The 22,093-nt window shown below is 42.6% G+C and overlaps 1 protein-coding gene across 1 annotated transcript in view; it reads right to left on the bottom strand.

The window, feature by feature from the left end:
* Positions 1 to 22,093, bottom strand: part of DHX57 (DExH-box helicase 57) — a 69,962-nt gene that overhangs the window by 17,834 nt on the left and 30,035 nt on the right. Inside the window, exons 17-23 of the mRNA XM_075862788.1 lie at positions 19,083 to 19,359; positions 17,615 to 17,710; positions 10,019 to 10,102; positions 7,470 to 7,607; positions 3,791 to 3,865; positions 1,974 to 2,108; positions 1,671 to 1,871 (exon numbers count right to left, since the gene is read on the bottom strand). Of these exons, the coding sequence (XP_075718903.1) occupies positions 1,671 to 1,871; positions 1,974 to 2,108; positions 3,791 to 3,865; positions 7,470 to 7,607; positions 10,019 to 10,102; positions 17,615 to 17,710; positions 19,083 to 19,359 (1,006 nt within the window). The remainder of the gene's footprint in view (positions 1 to 1,670; positions 1,872 to 1,973; positions 2,109 to 3,790; positions 3,866 to 7,469; positions 7,608 to 10,018; positions 10,103 to 17,614; positions 17,711 to 19,082; positions 19,360 to 22,093) is intronic.

The following is a 22,093-nucleotide window of genomic DNA, read 5'->3' as shown; positions in this document are numbered from 1 at the left end:
AGAATAGCATCTCTATCCCTGAAATGCAGCAGTCGCGCCAGCATAGGCCGAGGGGGGCCTCCCGGCGGCCCGGGCCTAGCAGGGACCCGATAAGCCCGTTCAATTGTGAAAAATGCTGAACACACAGTGTCATCAAAGGTTTCCGTCAGCCACTTTTCCAGGAAAGAAACAGCATCTGTACCCTCTGACTTTTCCGGCAGCCCCACTATACGGATGTTGTTCCGGCGTAATCTGTTCTCAAAATCATCAGCCCGTTCGACCGAGGTCTCCACCTGTCTCCTCAAATCAGCGATCTGAGCTGGAATAGGGTGTCAAGTATCCTCCACCTCCGATATCCTGCGCTCTGTTTCTGTAGTGCGTTCCCGCACCTTTTGCACATCATGCCTCAGGATAACAAAGTCTTGACGCAGTTCATTAACCTTAGTAACCAACAAGGATTGACAGGAGGTAATTGCAGACATTAACTCAGCAAATTTCGTATCCACATGAGAGGAAGAAACAGGTAGGTCCTGTGGTGATATTGGTCTTGGAGGACTCAGCGAGCCCTCAAACAGGGATAAAGATGGGTCCGGAGAGGCAGGGGGGTGTTCAGGCCTAGTAAATTGCTCCAGCCTCTTTACTGCATTAGCCTTAATTTTGGCCAGGGCCGAGCCAGAGGCTCCATCCTCCATCTCATCTAAGGATTCCTCATCTGATGGGGGAATATAACTGCCCTGCGTGGACCTCGTTTTCCCCTTCTTCCCAGCCTTACTGTCTCCCATGATGCAAATGGAGGGATGCAGGGTATGGATGAGCTGGCAGGGTGTCTGATACACCAAACGGAGCAAGTCCACAAGCTAAGGGTGCGAGGTATCCCAGGGACCCAGTGCCAGACCCAATGCAGGGTGAGCAGTGAGCCTGCAAAGTTAGCTCAGTCCAGTGAAATACCTGGGAAGCGCTCCTTGGACGGATTCTCCTGCCTGCAATGGGACAGCCACTACACACTGCTGCACGGCTCTGCCTCTCAGCCGATCCACAGTCCCGCCGCCAGCAATCAGTAACACCAGCCTCCAGCAGCAGCGACCGACACAGAGCTCAACTCCAGCAGACAGCCCTTCACTTACGACCCGCCTCGTGCTCAACCGGAAGTGCCGCTGGCTGACCAGCTTCTTTCTCCAGGACGGCCCCACGACACAAGACCCCAAAACTACCGACAGGTAAGGATACAGGGGTGAGAGAATCACTTGTCCTGCCCGTTTGGGCAACTTATGATGCAGGATGGCAAGGATATCAGCAGGATAAGGAGTCAGGGAGCTCAGGAGCGCTGTGAAGCACGTCTACTCAGGCAGACATCCGGCCACGCCACACCCCCCCCCCTCCCCGGTATACGTTTTTTTTACAATAGGAGTTAATGGCAGACATAATCAACTGTATGGAACAATGTTGAATATGACTGGCTTACACGTTGGGAGATTTTCCTGGAGATTACACCAGTCATACACCACAAACCTTGTGGTAACAAAGCCAACGAAGTTTACTGCATACGAAACCTCTAGCAGAGGCTTATCTTCTGGGGGGAAAAAGAATCAGGCATCTTGAAATCCAACATGCTCAAACCTTCTTTCACCAGATGACATATGTTGACTTTGTTCCTTGGGTTTAGTGGTCCTAATAATATGCAGTAGTCTTACCCGATGTGAGGCAGCTGCAAAACGGATCCACCCGTCATCCAGAGAGATGAGAAATTCTCCTTTGTGAAGCTCAACATTAACTTGTCCACCACCAAACAGGACCAAAGGGTATACGGACACCATGCTGCAGTCTCGCACAAAAACACGACTGGTCTTAATCTTTTCATGATACACCAAGTAAGGGCTGTCAAAGTGTCGCACCTAAAACACAAACCCATTAAAAAGAATGTGATCAACACGGAGAACGTGAATTTATTAAATTGTAAACGGCTGACACAAAGAACAGTGGTGTCCGCATCTAACCTGATAATTAATGGAGGAGGGATGGATGTGAACATAACCATCATTCTTGGTAACAAACTTCAGTTCCTCAGCTTTTGGTTGCATCTTTACGGCTCCTGCTCTTGTCACTTGATACTTGCCTTCTGGCGATTTGACCTGAGAAAACATTTGAGACGTTATTTACAAAATAATGAGATTAAACTTCTAAAAATTAGCAAAGGGCGCGACAGGCTCCACGGCAGTTATCGGTTCTTGACAAGATAAGTGGCTGCTGACTGTGTAAAGCGCAATGCCTTATAGTCTGGGACCCCTCTTTATTACTACCATATGCCCAAAAATTGTCTGAGGAAGATGAGCCTATAATAGTTACCTAATACGATCCATATTTTTCTCCATGCGTTGCAGTAGTTAGTGCTGGTGAATTTAAGATATTGGTTAAGCTGGAAATGAATGGCAGCCATTTTAATGAGCCTAAAACATGCCCGCAGCAGTTTTTCCTTCCTTTAGTACAGGTTTCTTTACCCCAACCATGAAACACTCTGCCATGGGTTGAATTGGTGAATTCCATGATATATTTTAAATGGGGACTGGATACTTTTCTTCAAAGTAATAATGTCACAAGGTATGTGTTCTAAATTCTGAAGATGGGTCATTGATATTGTTTGACTAGGAAGAGGCAGCTTGTCTGCAACAATTTGTATATGGATAGAGTTTTCCTTGCAGTTATCATCTCGTGTATGAGATGTGACTGGTTGACATAAGCATTAAACGTCACAGCTAATCAACCAATGAGTGGCTGTGAAGTTGTGACATGTAATGCTTCTGCCTATCAGTCCTGGGATTTGTGCAAATTTATTGCGTGTATATGCATGTATGTTTAATTGTATCTAGTGAATGTGCATGTGTGCGTGCATGTAGTGATTGTGGATGAAGGCGCATGCGTGTATGAAGTGAGTGTCCCCATGTGTGTAGGTAGTGAGTGTGCGTACGTACGTATGTATGTATGTATGTAGTACGTGTGCATGTGTTTGCCTGAATTTTAGTCAGTCATTCTGTAATGCTTTTTTCATTACTGTTAAAATTGCGATAGATATTGCAAAAGATAAAAATTAAATACAAAATAAAAATATATTTTGATAGACTATCTCAATATCAATTTCATCAGAAAATTTCTGATATTAGCCCACCCTAGGCTTTACCTACACTTTTCTGAAATGGCTGAAATTGTAGACGTTTTGTAAAAAAACAAAAAACGTGACTACAAGACTGTGCCCCTTTTTCCCCAACACAATTGGAAAAACGTTGTTTGTGTTGACAAAAATGTCAGGTGACTAAATGGTGCGTATTCAGTATCACTGCCTAAGGTAGCATAACATGTAAATACAGCCCTCCATATCAGGGTATATATCAGGGAATGCCATAGGGCTACCTTCAATTGTATCCCACTGTATTAGCCGGAGTGGAGAGCTGCTGCATAGAGCAGCTGCTACTCGGACACACACTGTGCAACCATGTATTATATAGTTGCCCATTAATGTGAGATGTGAGGTGAATGGCGCAGGGTCTAGCTGCTGAATCCGTGTGCAATCAGTGGTTCTTACCCCAGGGCTGCTTGTCCAGTTGAGAAAACCCCTTAAAGAATATTTTACAATTGTTAATAGCGAATAATGACCAGAATTGCTCTTCATCTCTAGGAACAGTCATTAATGCAAAAAGATGGGTTTTGATGTATTCCGCAGCTGAGCCAGCTTTATATTTTCCATAAAGCTGTGTATTTTAATAATACTTACCGTATTTATTAATTGACAAAAGTTTCCTTAAAAACAAGCAGAACTTACTTGAACCACATTGGGATATAAAGCTGCACACAGAATCGCTGATATTAGCTTGATATTCTCTGCATTTGTATTTGCCTGTGCGGAAATAAAATAGAAAGAAGTTCATTGGAAGTACAAGCGTGATTTCTATTGTTTATATGTATAGCATGCCATAAGAGCAATGTCATAAAGAAGCCATAGTGCAGGGAGTTAGTACCATAGAGGCTCTCCCAGTGAAAGGCTGGACAATTTTTTTTCCATAGCTTGTGTGATAGATTACTCATGTCACAAAGCCATTGCACAGGCAGGGGTGTAACTAGGAAAGACCAGGCCCCATAGCAAACTTTTGACTGGGCCCCCCCCCATAGGTGCCACACGCAGTCCCCCTTATAGATAGTGCCTCCTGTAGATTGTGCCATACAGCCCCCTGTAGGCAGTGCTATAGAGCCCCCCCTGTAGACAGTGTCACACCCCACTTGTAGATAGCGCCCCTACGTCCCCCTTGTAGATATTGCCACACAGTCCCCCTCCCTTGTATATAGTGCCACACAGTCCCCCCCCTTAGGAGATAGTGCCACACAGACCCCTGTAGATTGCGCCACAGCCCTCCCCCTTGTATATAGTGCCACCCTGCTCCCCCCTTGTATTCAGTGCCACCATGCCCCCCCATTGCATACAGTGCCACCATGCCCCCCCTTGAACATAGGGCCACCCTGCTCCCCCCTTTGTATATAGTGACACTCAGCCCCGCCCCCCCCCCCTCCCAAAAAAAATATTGTACTTATCTTGACACATGCACAGACTATTGTGATGCAGTAAAGTCATTAGGCCGGCCTGCGCAGGGAGTCTTCCCAGCACCTTATAGGCTGCAGGCCTAAAGTGGCCTGCAGCCTCAGGGCCGATTCTAGCTTTGCTGCTGCCGGAGGCGAAAATTTAAATGCCCCCAAGATTTTGATTGACCTCCCCCTGGTTGTTCTTCATCCCTACCAGCCTCCTCAAACTCTTGCGGATGCGCCATTGCCACGTATTCCCCTGGCATGCGGGCATGAAGACGGACAGAGTACACCTTGCTGCACAGTGCGTGCCCAAGTAGTACAAGGCAATGGCGCATCCAAGAAAGTTGTATCAGCCAGGGAGATGTCAATCAAACATGGCAAGGTGGGTTTGCAGGCAGGACGAGGTGACTCTTCAGGATAGCTGCACCGCCTCATGACCCTTAAATGAGTAATTGGAATATAGTCTGCACCGTTTTAAAAGTTGATTTTATAGATTTTGCTGCATCTGAAAAAAACATGCATTTGGAAATATTGCCAGGTAATGTATTACCGAATGGTGGCGGTTCAAGGGGTTAAAACTACCAGATAGGTTCCTATTAAATATACAACGAATTGAAAACCATTCCATCTGCCCTGCAATTTTGTTATTATAAATATATATTCTATGTAATTACAGCTCCGGAACCAAGGTCAGTACATAAATACAGCCTCAGAACCAAGCTCCGTACATATATACGGCACGAGAGCCAAGCTCAACACATATATACAGCACCAGAACCAACCTCAGTACATAAATACAACACTAGAACCAAGCTCTGACATATATACAGTGCCAGAACCAAGCCCAATACATATATACACATTACCAGAATGAAGCTGAGTACATAAATACAGAACGAGACCCAAGCTCAGTACATAAATACAGCACGAGAACAAAGCTCAATACATATATATATATACAGCCTATATATACAGCCCCAGAACAAAGCTCAGGGCATAAATACAGCCCCAGAACCAAGCTCAGTACATATATACAGCCCCAGAACAAAGCTCAGTACATATATACAGCACCAAAACAAATACAGCTCAATTCAGCACAACCCCTGCCGTATAGGTTAGTACGGCGTAAAACTACAGCTCCCAGGATGGGAGATGCTGTTTCACACAAAAAATAAATAAATCATATCATAATCAAACCACCCATTATCTCGCTGCAGATCATACAGTGACTACATTACTGATTAGAGGCAGAACATTTACATTAAGCGACTCACCGGTGAAGATTTTAGTTCTTTTTCTCTTTTCTTCTCCCTCCGGTCCAGACCTCTATGATGACTTCTCCCAGCCACAGCCCATTTCTGCAGTTTTCCGCTCAGATATCTTCAGCTTTTCCCTTTTAAAACATTTCTGCACCTATAAACGAAGATAAAATTCTCAACACCCCTCATTATAATAGCACCATACACTGTGTCCCACACACACACACACCGTGCCTCCTGTAGATAGTGCTCCCATAGCCCCCCTGTAGATAGTCACACCATAGAGCCTCTGTAGATATTACCCTACATAGAAGCCCCTGTAGATAGTGCCCACATTGACTCCAGAGCTGAAAGGCAATAGTGCTAACCACTCAGCTGCCTTACATATAGCTCCCCCTATAGATAGTGCTTCACATATAGCCCACACCTGTAGAGAGTGTCCTACATATAGCTCCCCCTGTATATAGTGCTCCACATCCCCACATATAGACCCCCCTGTAGATAGAGCCCCCCCCCCGTAGATAATGCCACTGACCGTTTTATTAGAAAAAAAAAAAAAAAAACTTTACATACTCACATGATCCCGTCCCCGCGCCGTCCGGTGGAAATGCAGACCTGCTCTCTTCTGAGCAGGTCTGCCGGTGCTGAACGACGCAAGAGGCGCAATGATGTCATCGCATCGCGCCGCTAGAGTCGTTGAAAGGCGCTGATTGGCAGGGCAGAATGACTTGCCCTGTCAATCAGCGCGATGACGTAATTGCGCCAATCAGCATTATTGCAAGGCGCTGAATGGTCGGGCACGGAACGTGTCCGGCTATTCAGCGCTAACGCATGTATTTGTATCTGCGTGTTATAGACGCATGTACAATTACTGCAGGAGGGGGTGGCGGCGACTGGTTTCAGTGGTGCCGCCGCCCCTCAGAGACAGCAGCAAACTATAATATTCATTTATATCTTCGTCCAAAGGAAGCAGATACAAGTGAATATGGCTGTCGCTAGCAGCGGGGCCCCCCCCGGTGCTAGCGACGCCAGCGGGCATGAGGGGGCCCGTGCAGCCCGGCCCACCAATGTTAGAGGGCCCCGTAGTGGCGCAGCTAGCATAACGGCTGCTAGCGGCGCCACCGGGCTCATGCCGCAGGCCGCGTAGCAGCCGCTACTGCTGCTACAGCGGTAGTTACGCCGCTGTACCTTGGATTTCAAAATGTAGGAAGCATTACATATGGTATATACAATGTACATACTGATATATATGTAAGTGAATTACTACATCAATGGTCGAGCAACAATGGTTAACGGTCGGCAAACAGCTGCAGTCTACAAGAATCATTATTTTCCCCCACATCTGCCATCGGGAAAGAGTCTGGACACTGCCCTACACATTAGATGATTAGCCTGTCCCACTGACATTCATCTAAAGCGTATGGCCACCTTAACAATGTTCCAGGCCTGCGAAGTTCTAAAATACCAAAAGTATTACCAACTTTTACCTCATGTTTATGGTCTGACCTCTATTAAAATAACTGTATAACTAAAGAGAGGAAATGGGAAAGACAAGGGGACTTGCTTATTTTTGCCTACAGACATCACAATAGCATTACAACTGCCTGAATTTTCAGTTTGGAGTGTAATTTAGATATTTTATTATTTTGTAAGAAAAGCACTTACCTCCTCCCCTGTAGAGTCTATGACTCCATCTCCCTTCTGAGCCCATCTCTTCTCAATATCTCTTGCCCTAAGCCCTTCTTTCACAAAGCCAATGTCCGACAGTAGTTCTGTAAACTGTCGTTTCAGACTAGCTATTTCCTGCAATATCAAAAAGTTGCTGTATTGTAATTTTGTTTTAGACTGTAGCATTGCTTACATTAGTAAAACAGAACTAGGATTTCAACTAAAAGATTAACCATTGTTTTTTACTTAAGGGGTTGTCCAATTTTTGCAATACCTTTTTTGTTAGAAGCATCTTCTGAAAATAAGCTGATCACAGGTGGTCCCGTTATTAGTACCACCATCGATCAGCTGTAATCTGTGCGGGAACCAAGCAGTAAGTGATCAATTCCCCTGCAGCACCACCACAAATTAAGCATTGCATGGTGCCCATTAAAATCAATGGGATTTCTGTGCAATACATGGATGTGCTGAGTCATCCAGAGAGAGATGCTCTTTGTAGTCAGTCACTCTCTGCTGTAGCTAATTGAAGGAGGCCACAAATGAGGGAGGAAGAACCCCCCTTTATCAGCTCAGAATGAAATTGCTAAACCAGACATCCATCCACTTTAACCATTAAGGGGGTTTTACACTAGGCAATTGCCGATAATTGCCCTGTGTAAACAGGGCAGCGATCAGCAGATGAACAAGCAAACGCCTGTTCATCTGCTGATTGTATGGTTTAAAAAAAGTCAAATATTATCGTTGTCGGCAGCACATCTCCCTGTGTAAACAGGGAAACGCGCTGCTGACATGATGATAACGTATGGGGACGAGTGATAAGAGTAACGACCGCTCGTCCCCATATATAGCTCCTTGTGACAGAAGCAGACAAAAGCCGATCAACAAGCTGTCTCGGTGATCGGCGCTCTCTGCACCGGCTAAAATCGGCCGATGTAATAGGGGCTTAAAGCTCTGTTCACACAGGTGTCATAAGTTCTGTTTTTACAGAATCCATGATGTATATGGCAGATTTTTGTAGTGTAATAAATCACATTGACTTATAATGGGTTTGTCAGGTTTCGATTTTTTAACTAGGCAGAAAAGTGCAGCAGACTAGACCATTCTGCCCCTTTAAGGCCCTCCGATCGCATGGGAACTGCCCCTGTACCCATGCGATCTCGAGAAAGACAGCGGCTGTAGTACAAAGCCACGGTCCAGCTCCATCGTTGAAACTCTTTAATTCAAGCAGATCGTGGCATACATGGGGTAATCAAAAGGGGATCCCTCTTCGATTAGATCAGTGTAGCCCTGTGATGCGATCTATACCTAGACCTTATATTTGTAGACAAACCAGGGTCCATGATGCCTGTTGTTAGGGAATACTTAGGTATGCCATAACAACAGCATGTGTACTTTGATTTAACATAATATACTAATATATGTAAGTACATTAGTCATTGTACTACTAATGCTTAATTAAAAATCACATTATGGGTTTAGAAAAAAAAATGTGAATAAAAATTAAAAAATAACCATTTCTTTTTATACTTACCAAATATGTACGTTATATCTTTTGTTTTGTAACCGCTATATAATAACATTTGTTATCATGATAACCGTATCAACCTGTTCTATAAAAAAAGGTCCCCAAGGCTAAAAATGTCCCGGTCTTTAACCCCTTCCCTTTATTTTTCAGTCTATATAGCCATATGAGGGCTTGTTTTTTGCGGGACAAGTTGTCGTTTTTCATGGCACCATTTATTGTACCGCATAACATACTGGGAAGCTGAAAAATATTATTTGTGGGGTGAAATGGGCAAAAGACAGCGATTACGCAATTTTTTTGGGGGGGTTTTGTTTTTACGGCATCCATCACTGTTGCGATTGACCGCGGCATTTAAGGTGTTAAACGGGCGGAATCAAAGTGATCTTTGATTCTGCCCGTTGAGGTGTGGTATTGGCTGTGTAACACAGCCGTCACCGGCTGTGTATGGAGCGAGCTCAGCCTGTGAAGGGGTTATAGGGGTTTTCCCCATCAGGGACACTTATGACATATCCACAGGATATGTCATAAATGTCAGATAGATGTGGGTTCCACCTCTGGGACCCGCACCTATCTATAGAATGGGGCCCCCTAAACCACGTTCTACTTTTTTTCTGCTCCCGCTGCCTCCCAGCCACTTCCTGACTACACGGTCGTGAGTTACGAAATTAGCGTAGCTCAGCGAGCTACCCGGTTTCCTTCTTTATGGTCGGAAATCACACGTGTCATCAAGAACAGAGAAGTAGAACAGGGTTTAGGGGACCCCGTTCTAGACATAGGTACGGGTCCCAGAGGTTGGACCTGCATCTATCTGACATTTATGACATATCCTGTGGATACGTCATAAATGTCCCTGATGGAAAAAAAAATTAAAAATAAATTCAGTAGGAAAAATATGCAATAACAGGAGACTTCTAAAAAGGCAAGGAGGCAAATTTCTCAGCACCACTCACTTTAGAATTAGTGTTTAAAATGACTGAATTCCATTTTCCCTATAAAGTTCTTAGTAGTGCAGAATATTTACCTGGAGCACTCTAGAAGACAAAAAGTTGTCCCGACAATACTGGTATCCAGCCCGTGTGTTCTCTTTCATGACTGTGCTCCATGCCTACACAAGTGGAGAAAACAGCCTTTTATTAACAGAATACTAATTCAATATATTTTTTTACATTATAGATTCTAAAGTTGGAAGGACCCAACTAGGAAGCTTTTAATAGCATAAACCAAATACTTCTGCTTATAATGTTGCCATTTATACACAGAGGTGTGGCATAAACTTCTGGGACGCTGTGGCAATTTTAGAGGTGATCGATATTAGAAGGATTCTGTGTGTCAGAGGCACACAGGACCAACTCTCAAGAACAATACAGCTTCTATGTATACAGGTTACATAGGAGCTGTATATAAAAAAGTAAAAAAAAAAATGAATAGAAGTCAATTAGAAAGGTGATTAAAAAGACAAAAAAAATTGATTGAATAATAAGAAAAAAAACTTGTACATAGACTATTAATTCTCTCCTCTGCTTGAAAGTCACATGGGGGCAGGTTGAAGATCCACCCAGAACTCAGTAAGAACAATGGAGCCACATGCAAGTGCTGTACATTTATATATGTTACGTTGTTTTGGTCACTTTTAAAATAAAGTACCGTCGTAAAAAAATAATATTTTGCTTTGAATCAGCTTCAATTCATGTGGGAGTTCTTTACCAATAAAAATCCTCCAAATGCACAAAATAAACCCCTTCCCGCTTTGGCCACTTTTGTCCTTCCTGACAGAGCCTCATTTTTCAAATTTGACATGTTTCACTTTATGTGGTAATAACTTCGGAATGCTTTAACCCCTATCCGCACCAGGACGTAACTGTCCGTCGTTGCGGGAAGTTACTTCCCGTACGAGGACGTACAGTTACTGAGTTAATCCCGGTGCACACTGTCGGCGACAGTGTGCACCGGGAACCAGGAGGTCAGCTGTCGCCGACAGCTGACACTCCCCTCTTGCCGGCCAGCGGTCCTTTGCCGCTGATTTCGGCACATTAACCCCTTAAATTCGGCGATCGGGTGCAATCGCCGAATTTTAGGGGTTTCTAACATATCGGCAGACCCCCGTCCGAAATCGCGGGGTCTGCCGATAGTTAGTATGGCAAACGGAAGCCAAACAATGGCTTCCGGGTCTGCCATGGACAGAAGCCCATCAGGACCAACCTTCGGCTGGTCCTGATAGGCTTCCTGTCAGAGTGACAGAAAGTCACTGTGCCGTTCCCGATGCACACTGTCGGCGACAGTGTGCATCGGAAACTTGGAGATCAGCTGTCCCCGACAGCTGACACTCTCCAGTGTTGCCGATCAGCGGCTCATCGCCGCTGATTTCGGCAATTAACCCGTTACATGCGGGGCTCGATTGCGATCTCCGCATGTAGCGGGTTTGTAGCGCATCAGCAGCCCCCATGCAATCGTGGGGGCTTCTGATGCTTGTGATGGCACCCGGGGGCCAGACAACGGCCCCCAGGTCTGCCATGTATGTCAGCCTATGAGGATCAGCCTCTGCTGATCCTCGTAGACCAACTGTCAGAGTGACTGTGACGTCACACTGTCAGTTGGAATACATTACACTACCTAGGTAGTGTAATGTATTCTAGCAGCGATCAGAGCTGCAGGTCAAAAAAAGAAAGTGTAAAAAGTAAAAGAAAAGTTAATAAACAAAAATATAAAGTGTAAAAAGTAAAAAAAAGTTAATAAAAATGTTTTATAAAAGTGTAAAAATAAAAGGTTTTGTTTTCCTATAATAAGTCATTTATTATAGGGAAAAAATGAAAACGTTAAAAAAAAGTACACATATTTGGTATCGCCGCGTTCGTAACGACCCAATCTATGAAACTATAATGTTAATTTTTCCGCACGGTGAACGCGGCAAACAAAATAAACGGAAAACTGTCAGCATCGCTATTTTTTGGTCACCACCCCTCCCAAGATATAGAATAAAAAGTGATCAAAAAGTCGCATTTACCCCAAAATGGTACCAATAAAAACTACAACCCGTTCCGCAAAAAACAAGACCTCCCACAGCTTTTTTGACGAAAAAATAAAAAAGTTACGGCTCAGAATAGCGTGTCTCAGAAAATAAATTATTTTATAGAAACTTAATTTTATTGTGCAAACGCTGCAAAACTTAAAAAAAACTATACACATATGGTATCGGCGTAATCGTACCGACCGGCAGAATAAATTAAAACGTAATTTATTGCGCACGGTGAACGCTGTAATAAATAAAGAATTTAAAGCGCCAAAATCGCTGTTTTTTTGGTCACCCTAGCTCTAAAAAAGATCCTGAGGGGCCAAAATGCTCACTATACCACTAGAAAAATTCCTTGAGGGGTGTAGATTCCAAAATGGGGTCACTTTTGGCGGGTTTCCACTGTTTTGGTCCCTCCGGGGCGTTGCAAACCCGACATGGCACTGAAAACCAATCCAGCAAAATCTGCGCTCCAAAATCCAAAAGGCACTCCCTTCCTTCTGAGCCCTGCTGTGGGTCCAAACATCAGTTTACGACCACATATGGGGTATTGCCGTAATCGGGAGAAATTGCTTTACAAATTTTGGGGTGCTTTTTCTCCTTTATTCCTTGTAAAAATGAAAAAATTCTATGTTTCCACAGAAAAATAGGTGATTTTCATCTTCACAGACTAATTCCACTAAATTCTGCAAAAAAACTGTGGGGTCAATATGCTAACTATACCCCTAGAAAAATGCCTTGAGGGGTGTAGTTTCCAAAATGGGGTCACTTTGGGGGGGTTTCGGCTGTTTAGGTACCACAAGACCTCCTCAAACCTGACATGGTGCCTAAAATATATTCCTAAAAAAAGGAGGCCCCGAAATCCACTAGCTGCTCCTTTGCTTCTGAGGCCTGTGTTTCAGTCCACTAGGACACTAGGGCCACATGTTGGATATTTCTAAAATCTGCAGAATCTGGGCAATAAATATTGAGTTGCATTTCTCTGGTAAAACCTTCTGTGTTACAGATTTTTTTTTATTACAAATGAATTTCGGCAAAAAAAATGAAATTTGTAAATTTCACCTCTACATTGCCTTAATTCCTGTGAAACGCCTAAAGGGTTAAAATATTTTCTGAATGTGGTTTTGAATACCTTGAGGGGTGCAGTTTTCAAAATGGGGTGATTTATGGGGACTTTCTAATATATAAGGCCCTCAAAGCCACTTCAGACCTGAACTGGTCCATGAAAAAATAGCCTTTTGAAATTTTATTGAAAATATGAGAAATTGCTGCTAAAGTTCTAAGCCTCGTAACGTCCTAGAAAAATAAAAGTACGTGAAAAAAAATGATGCAAACATAAAGTAGACATATGAGGGATGTTAACTAGTAACTATTGTGTGTGGTATTACTATCTGTTTCACAAGCAAATACATTTAAATTTAGAAAATTGCTAATTTTTGCAAATTTTTGCTAAAATTTGAAGTTTTTCACAAATAAATATTGAATTTATCGACCAAATTTTTTCACTAACATAATGTACAATATGTCACGAGAAAACAATCTCAGAATCGCTTGGATAGGTAAAAACATTCCGGAGTTATTACCACATAAAGTGACACATGTCAGATTTGAAAAAATAGGCTGTGTCCACAAGGCCAAAACAGGCTGTGTCCTAAAGGGGTTAACCTATCCAAGCGATTCTGAGAATGTTTTCTCATGACACATTGGACTTTAAGTTACTGGCAAAATTTGCTCGATACATTCAGTATTTAATTGTGAAAAACACCAAAATGTAGGGAAAAATTTCAAAAATTAGCATTTTTTCGAAATTTAAATGAATCGGCTTGTAAGACAGGCAGTTATACCACACAAAATTGTCGCTAATTAACATTCCCCATATGTCTACATTAGATTGACATCGTTTTTTGAACATCCTTTTATTTTTCTAGGAAGTTACAGGGCTTAGAACTTTGGTTTCCTGTGAAACGTCTAAAGGGTTAAGAAACTTTCTAAATGCTGTTTTGAATACTTTGAGGGGTGACTTTTTTTAAATGGGGTGACTTTTTGGGGTTTCTAATATATAAGGCCCTAAAAGCCACTTCACAACTGAACTGGCCCCTGCAAAAATAGCCTTTTGAAATTTTCTTGAAAATGTGAGAAATTGCTGCTAAAGTAGAGGTGAAATTTGCAAATTTCATTTTTTGTTGTTGCAGAAATTCATTTTTAATCAATTTTTTTTGTAACACAAAGTTTTACCAGAGAAACGCAACTCAATATTTATTGCCCAGGTTCTGCAGTTTTAGGAAATATCTCACATGTGGCCCTAGTGTGCTACTGGACTGAAGCACTGGCCTCAGAAGCAAAGGAGCACATGGAGGATTGTGGACCTCCTTTTTGTTAGAATATATTTTAGGCACCATGTCGGGTTTGAAGAGCTCTTGCAGTGACAAAACAGTGGAAATTCCCCAAAAGTGACCCCATTTGGGAAACTACACCCCTTAAGGAAATTATCTAGGGGTATAGTGAGCATTTTGACCCTACAGGTTTATTGCAGAAATTATTGGAAGTAGGCCGTGAAAATGAAAATCTACATTCTTTCAAAGAAAATTCTCATTTCCACAAGGACTCAAGGAGAAAAAGCACCACAATATTTGTAAAGTAATTTCTCCCGAGTAAAACAATACCCCACATGTGGTCATAAACGGCGGTTTGGACACACAGCAGGGCTTAGAAGGGAAAGCGTGCCATTTGGAGCTCAAATTTAGCAGGTATGGTTTGCGGCGGCCAGGTTGCATTTCCAAAGCCCCTGAGGGGAGAAAACAGTGAAAACGCCCAAAAAGTTACTCCATTTAGGAAACTACACCCCTTGAGAAATTAATCTAGGGGTGTAGTAAGCATTTTGACCCCACAGGCGTTTCATAGAATTTATTAGATTTGGGCATTGAAAATAAAAACAATCCTTTTTCTTCAATAAGATGTAGCTTTAGCTCAAAATTTTTAATTTTCTCAAAAAATAAAAGGAGAAAAAGAACCCCAACATTTGTAAAGCAATTTCTCCCTAGTACGGCAATACCCCATATGTGGTCATAAACTAATTTTTGGGCACACGGCAGGGCTCAGAAGGGAAGGAGCGCCATTTGGCTTTTGGAGTACAGATTTTGCTGGATTGGTTTCTGGTCGCTATGTAGCATTTGCAAAACACCTGTGGGACCAAAACAGTGGAAACCCCCCAAAAATGACCCAATTTTGGAAACTACACCCCTCAAGGTATTCACCTATGGGTGTACCGAGCATGTTAACCCCGCAGGTGTTTTGCAGAAATTAGTGTGCACTCGATATTGCAGAGTGAAAATGGGATTTTTCAATAGATATCCCAATATGTGGTGTCCAGCTTGTGCCACCATAACAAGACCGCTCTCTAATTATTATGCTGTGTTTCCCGGTTTTAGAATCACCCTACATGGGGCACTAATCTTTTGCCTGGATATTCGACAGGGTTCAGGAGTGAAAGAGTACCATGCGAAATTGAGACCTAATTTGGCGACATATAAAGTATTGGTTCACAATTGCCGGTCTCTGATGTGAAGTAATAAAAAAAAAAGCGTAGATTTTGCTTGGTGGTAGTTTTGTTTGAGTATTACTGGTATTTCAGTTTATAATGTGGGGGTACATGTAAGCTGTGCGGAGTACATCAGGGGCATAGTCAGGTGGTATAATAATGGGGTAAACAATAAAATAATCCATAGATGTGTGTTACGCTGTGCTCAATCCTTTCTGCACAGGCCGGTGTCGCATAAAATGTCCTTTCTTATCCCCCTTTTAGTCCACACTCGGCACCTTTGCAGTTTGGGGAATATTGCTGGGAAGTGTTGTCCTGGTACAATATGGGCACCCTCGCTTCTAGCAGATATGTTTGGGCCCTCCCCTTCCTGGTTCCCTAATTTTTGGGCCCCGATAAATCGCCTCTTGAAACAGACAAAATGTTCCCCTCTGATCTGCACAACCGCATATTTTTATTTCCTGACTTATTGGAGCCTTAACTAATTACATTTTTTCATAGACATAGTGGTATGAGGGCTGTTTTGTTGTGGGATGAGCTGTAGTTATTATTGATACCATTATGGGGTACATGCGAATTTAGATAACTTTTTATCCTATTTTTTGGGAGGCAAGGTGACCAAAAAACAGCAATTCTGGCATAGTTTTTTCATATAGCGTTCACCATGCGTTATAAACGGATTGTTAACGTTATTCTGCAGGTCAGTACGATTCCGGCGATACCTAATTTATAGCACTTTTTTATGTTTTACAACTTTTTGTACAATAAAATTACTTTTGTAATGTATTTTTGGTTTCGCCATGTTGTGAGAACCATAACGATTTCATTTTTTCGTCGACGGAGCTTGCGAGACCAGCTATAGTTTTTATAGGTACCATTTTTGGATACATGCGACTTTTTGATCACTTGTTATTTAAAATTTTTTTTATAGGGCAAAGTGACCAAAAAACAGAAATTCTGGCATTATTTTTACACCGTTCACCGCATGGAATAAAATAACATAATATTTTTATAGTTTAGGCCGTTACGGTCGCGGCGATACCAAATATGTTATTTTTTTCAATAATCAAGGACTTGATCAGGGAAAAAGGGCGATTGTGTTTTATTACTTGAAACTTTTATTATATTTTTTACTTTTTTTTTCACTTTTCTTTAGTCCCACTAGGGGACTTAAAGGTCCAACTGTACGATTTTTTTTCTAATACATTGCACTATGTAGTGCAATGTATTAGATCGGTCAGTCATTCACTGACAGCAAGCCGATTAGGCTTCGCCTCCGGGCGGGGCCTAATCGGCTTCCGTAATGGCAGACAGGAGACATGGTAGACAGGAGGCCATTGTTAGGTCTCCTGTTGCCATAATAGCTGTCGGCAGTCGTGTTAGTGCAGGGAACAGCTGCCGATCTGCTAACAACCACAAAGCTGCAGCGATCGCTGCATCTGAGGGGTTAATGGCAGGGATCGAAGCTAGCACTGGTTCCTGCCGTTACAGGTGAATGTCAGCTGTAACATACAGCTGACATCCACCGCTGATGACGCCGGCTCATCTCCTGAGCTGGCGCCATCTTGCCGGCAGCTACGGAAGCCTTTCAGGCCCCGCCTCTGGGCGTGGGCTGAAAGTTTTCCATGCTAGGCATACCGGGAGGCCAGTATTAGGCCTCCGGTTGCTATTGCAGCCACCGACACCCCGGCGATTTCATTGCTGGGGTGTCGATGAGCTGAAAACACCTTAAATGAACCGATCGCTTTTGACGGCTGCATTTAAGGGGCTAATGGTGGGCATCTAAGCTAACTTCGGTCCCCGCCATTACAGCAGGATGTCAGCTGTAAGATACAGCTGACATCCAGGGATGATGGCACCGACTCAGCTTCTGACTTTCCATGACGTATACGTCTGACAAATGTCGGGAAGGGGTTAAAGTAATGCATAGTCCTGGTTTGTTATGGCCCATACATAATTTCTCTAGAGTGAAAATGGTCAAAATTTGTTCAATTGTATGCTTGCTATTACAACATGCCACATGCACCTAAACCTGTGTAATTCATTCTTTGGGCAAGTGCTCCTGCCTCTACCTTATAAGCCTGAAAAAGAGCCAAGTGATCACTGCTGGCTACTGCAAATTCTTGCTTTTTCTTGTTTGCTTCTTCCTTTTTATCCCACGGACACACCTAATAAAAAAAATAAAAAATGTTTGTATGTGTTAAAAGGCGACAGTCAAGCAAATAGCATCCTGTTATTATGTTTTATGTTATTTTAAATGATGCCCTTTATTTCAAGGGAAAATGACCCAATAAGGCTGGAATCACACATGCAGTGTTTTATGTAATTTCTAAAGCCAAACGCAAAAGGATTAAAAAGAAAATGGAAGTATAAAGGAAGGACTTGTATTTTTCCTTCCTGTTGGATTCACTCCCGACTGACTCAAAAAACTGCATCTCAATCTGCATGTGTGATTCCAGCCTAAGGCCCCATTCACACGAGTGTGAATCAACGCACAGCACATGGACCCATTGTTTTCAATGGGGCCATTCACACATGCGTGATTTTTCACGCAGTGAGAGTGTGTTGCGTGAAACTCACTGCATGTCCTATATTGGTACGTTATCAAGCACCTACGCACCCATTGAAGTCAATAAGTGCGTGAAAAGCACGGACAGCACACAGATGAACATGCGTGTGCGGTGCGTGATTAACACATCAATTCAATTGAAAAAAAGATGTGCTTTGCAAGTGCGTGAATAACGCATGCCATTCGCAAAGCACACTGATGCATAACGCAACACACACGGACCATATTCATGTGGGTTTTTCACGCACGTGAATCTGATACGCTCGTGCGAATGAGGCCTTAAGGGAAGGCTGTTCCTGCCATTTATCATCACATGCTAGCTTAAAAGGAACCCATAACAAAGGTTCATACTGTTCTGCCTGAAAGCAGCATGAATTAATTATGGGAAAATGCAGCATTGAAAGTAAGGCTTTTTTGAAAAAAATGCATTTTAATCGTTTTTATTTATAGTTTTTTTTGTAGGTAATAACAAAGATAACCACTAAGACCAGCAATGCCAGTTCAACACAAAAAATAAACATTAAAACAAAAAAATGGAAAAGAATCCTGGACAATTTACAACACACCCAAACTCCACAACAATTCATCCCACACAAAAACTCACACCATTGGGGGGCAATAAACCCATTAATTAAAAATGGAAACACCAAAAGAAAAACACATTTAAAAAGAGAAATTATATTGTATCCACTGGGTCGCCGACCATGTAATGTGGTTGGCTTGAAGAAATGTGTCTTATGGGTGGCTCCCCTCTGACTTTCCCAACCCTTCTCCATGTGATTGAGAGTTCTCACCCCATCCGTGTAGAAAAAGCAGGGTGGATACAATTGCTCTAAAATCGAATTCCCTATGTCTTCTAATTCATACCATAAATTAGACAAGAGACTGACGAAACAATTAAAATTATTTTTAATCTAGCAAATTCACACAGTTGCTAAAGAAAAGTTTAGATTGAACATCATGATACTTACAAAAGGAGACTTAAAGGCCAGGCTGGCAGCAATAGTTAGAGCAGGGTCCAGACATCGAAAGATGGCACCAAAGAGCATGAGTTTACCAATCCTCACATCCACAGGCAGAGAGGCCAAATGGTACCCAAGTGGCGTCAGCTTTTCTTGCTGGGTAAGTGCGCCAAGATCCTGAAGACGTAACTTGGAGGCATGCAGAGACTCCACACTGGGGGGTTCAATTAATCTGGACAATACGGTTTCCAAACGACACGTCGAAAACATCTCTAAAATTTTTATTCTGTCAATAATAAAATGTAGAAATATAAAAGTTCACAGGTTTGCTGAACTTTTAAGATAGTAACTGAAAATGTTAATTAAACACCAAGAAAAAGAATATCATAATTTTGTGAGATGTGTTTCGTTACAGTAGGGCTCTGATGTGTGGCATAAAACAGATTGTGGAAGCATATGGTCAGAACACATTTGAATACATTGATCTGTGAATAGTCAGATAGGATAAATACAGTGCGAAAAATCATGAAATAACTTGAGCCACCAAACAAAACACATGTTGTTACAGGTCAAATAACACATGAAAATCACGCCAAAGGCAGAAATGTACTAGAAGTACAGTTAAATTTTATTTGTTAAAGGGTAACTAACTTTTTAAAAACATAGTGACATGTCAGAAGTTTTGATCGGTGGGAGTCCGAGCACCAAGACCCCCACGATCATTAAAATGTAGCGGCAGAAGTGCTCGTGTGAGCGCGGTGTAGTTTCTTAACCGCTTTCCTGGGAGTGGTGTACGGACTCAATAGAAAGTCTATCAGAAACGAAGCGGCACAGGGCTCACCCGAGCGGTTCTGCCGCTTCATTTGAGCATTTGGTGGGGGTCTCCGTGTTCGAACCCCCACTGATCTGAACATCAGACATGTCACGTCAAACGTTTTGTAAAAGTTTAGCTACCCTTTAAATAATCATGAGAGCATAAACCTACTTAAAAGCTATGTGAACTTTTAAAGGCAATTACTATTATTTTTTTTTAAAATAAATCATCTAAGCTCATGAACTATGCTGTGATCGATAAGAGCTGGATCTTGCATGCCAGAGACACGCAGAACCAGTGTTCACCATAGTCGTCAGTCCCGCCGACCTGATGAATACGGCTTTGACCTTAAGATACAACTTTTATGTATCCTGTACACAGAAGCTGTATCTCAAAAAGTAAAAGGTTTTTAAAATAAAAAAAACACACGGATTTAAAAAAAACAAACAAAAAAAAACTTACATAGCCTTTAAAGGGTACCTAACTTTTCAGAATAAGCGGTCATATGTGTGAACATGAGGAATAATACTATTCCTGGCCATTATATGACTTGTAGTTTTTATTTTTTAGCAGTTTTTCCCTCGGCAGGCTTGCTCTCTTTAATTCTCAGTTGTCCCTGAGTTAGTAGGCGGAGCCTAACTGCTATCATGTTTTATATACACAGCACACATAGAAGAGGAGAATCCTCCTGTCCTATCTCTATCTTTTACATATACACAGAAGCTGCAGAAGCATGGAGGAGATTATACAGCAGTATTGAGCAGTGTAGCTGAGAATCCAGCACTTGGGTAAGAAAGAGTAACCGGAAGCTGGTATGCTATGAAGAGAATCCGCCTCCAATTTCAGCAATCTGTCTGTAACTAGGGATAGATTTTTCTTGACAGCAGGGGGGTGGACAGCATATTACAGTAACTACACATAGAATTTGCATGGATAAAACAACTAAATTTTAACAGGAAGTAAATTACAAAAGTTGATCTATATCAGGTAAACTTTTTAGTTTAGCATACGTTATTTGAAAAGTTAGGCCCCATGCACACGAACGTAAAAACGCCCATAGACTTCTATTGGCCACGGGTACCTTCCCGTTTGCTTACGGGAAGGTGCCCGGGCCGTTGAAAAATATGGAACATGTCCTATTTCAGGGTGGCTACGTGTGTGCATCCGTAATTACGGGAGCGTTGCTAGGCGACATAGGATGGTCACTGTCCAGGGTGCTGAAAGAGTTAACTGATCGGCATTAACGCTTTCAGCACCCGGGACAGTGACTACCGCTGGAGTTAATAGTATTAAAAGTTAACTTACCCAGAACTCCCTGCTTCTTCCTCCAGTCCGGCCTCCCGGGATGACGTTTCATCCCATGTGACCGCTGCAGCCAATCACAGGCCAATCACCTGCTGCACCTGCTGTACGCGTCACCAAGACAACGGCCGGGATACGTATGAACTTTTACTTTCAATCACTGCGGAAACTCTGCCCAAAAGGGCTGCCCCTTCTCTATCTATCACTGATAGAGAGAAGGGGCTGCCGATTAGTGCAGAGAAAACGGGTGCGTAAATACGGGTGGAATACTGGTGACAACGGACCCGTATTTACGGGCACGGGTCCGTAAATACTGGTGGAATACGTGTGACAAAGGACCCGTATTTACGCCAGTATATACGGGAGGAAAAAAATACGTTCGTGTGCATGGGGCCTTAGTGTCCACTTATCAAATCAAGCCAACAAATTTATCTTTGTTTAGGGGACGGAGTAGGTCTTGTTCTAATATTCTACTACATAGTACAGTTAGTGGAAATTGGCATATATCTCTGCAATACATAAATGGCAGTAGCAAACTGGAAGGCAAATTTGGGTTACATAGCAAAAGACAACTGAGATGCTGAAGCAAGTAAAACCAATTCAAATGATTAATGCAACCATTCATTCTAAACTAAACTTACCATTAGCAAAACAACTAGGTTCAATAGGAACCAGCTGAATGAATGTCCCAAATGCAAGCAAAAGATGGGCCTAGTTCTCATTTGTCAATGTCTTCAATAACAAGGAATTTTAGTTCAGATTATACAATTTCTGAACTACATGGAGGAGCCAGTGCCACTTGACCTTAAAGAGCTGTGTACTTTTACGGGAAGTAACTATGTAACATGGCAGCCAATGGAAGATGGCATGATTTTTGTTTTCTGTTGGATTTATAAGGAATCGG

This window comes from Rhinoderma darwinii, chromosome 4 (genome assembly GCF_050947455.1).
Source record: "Rhinoderma darwinii isolate aRhiDar2 chromosome 4, aRhiDar2.hap1, whole genome shotgun sequence".
Taxonomy (NCBI): Eukaryota; Metazoa; Chordata; class Amphibia; order Anura; family Rhinodermatidae; genus Rhinoderma; species Rhinoderma darwinii.
The sequence above is the reverse complement of the archived record's forward strand: the minus strand, read 5'-3'. Positions and strand labels throughout refer to the sequence as shown.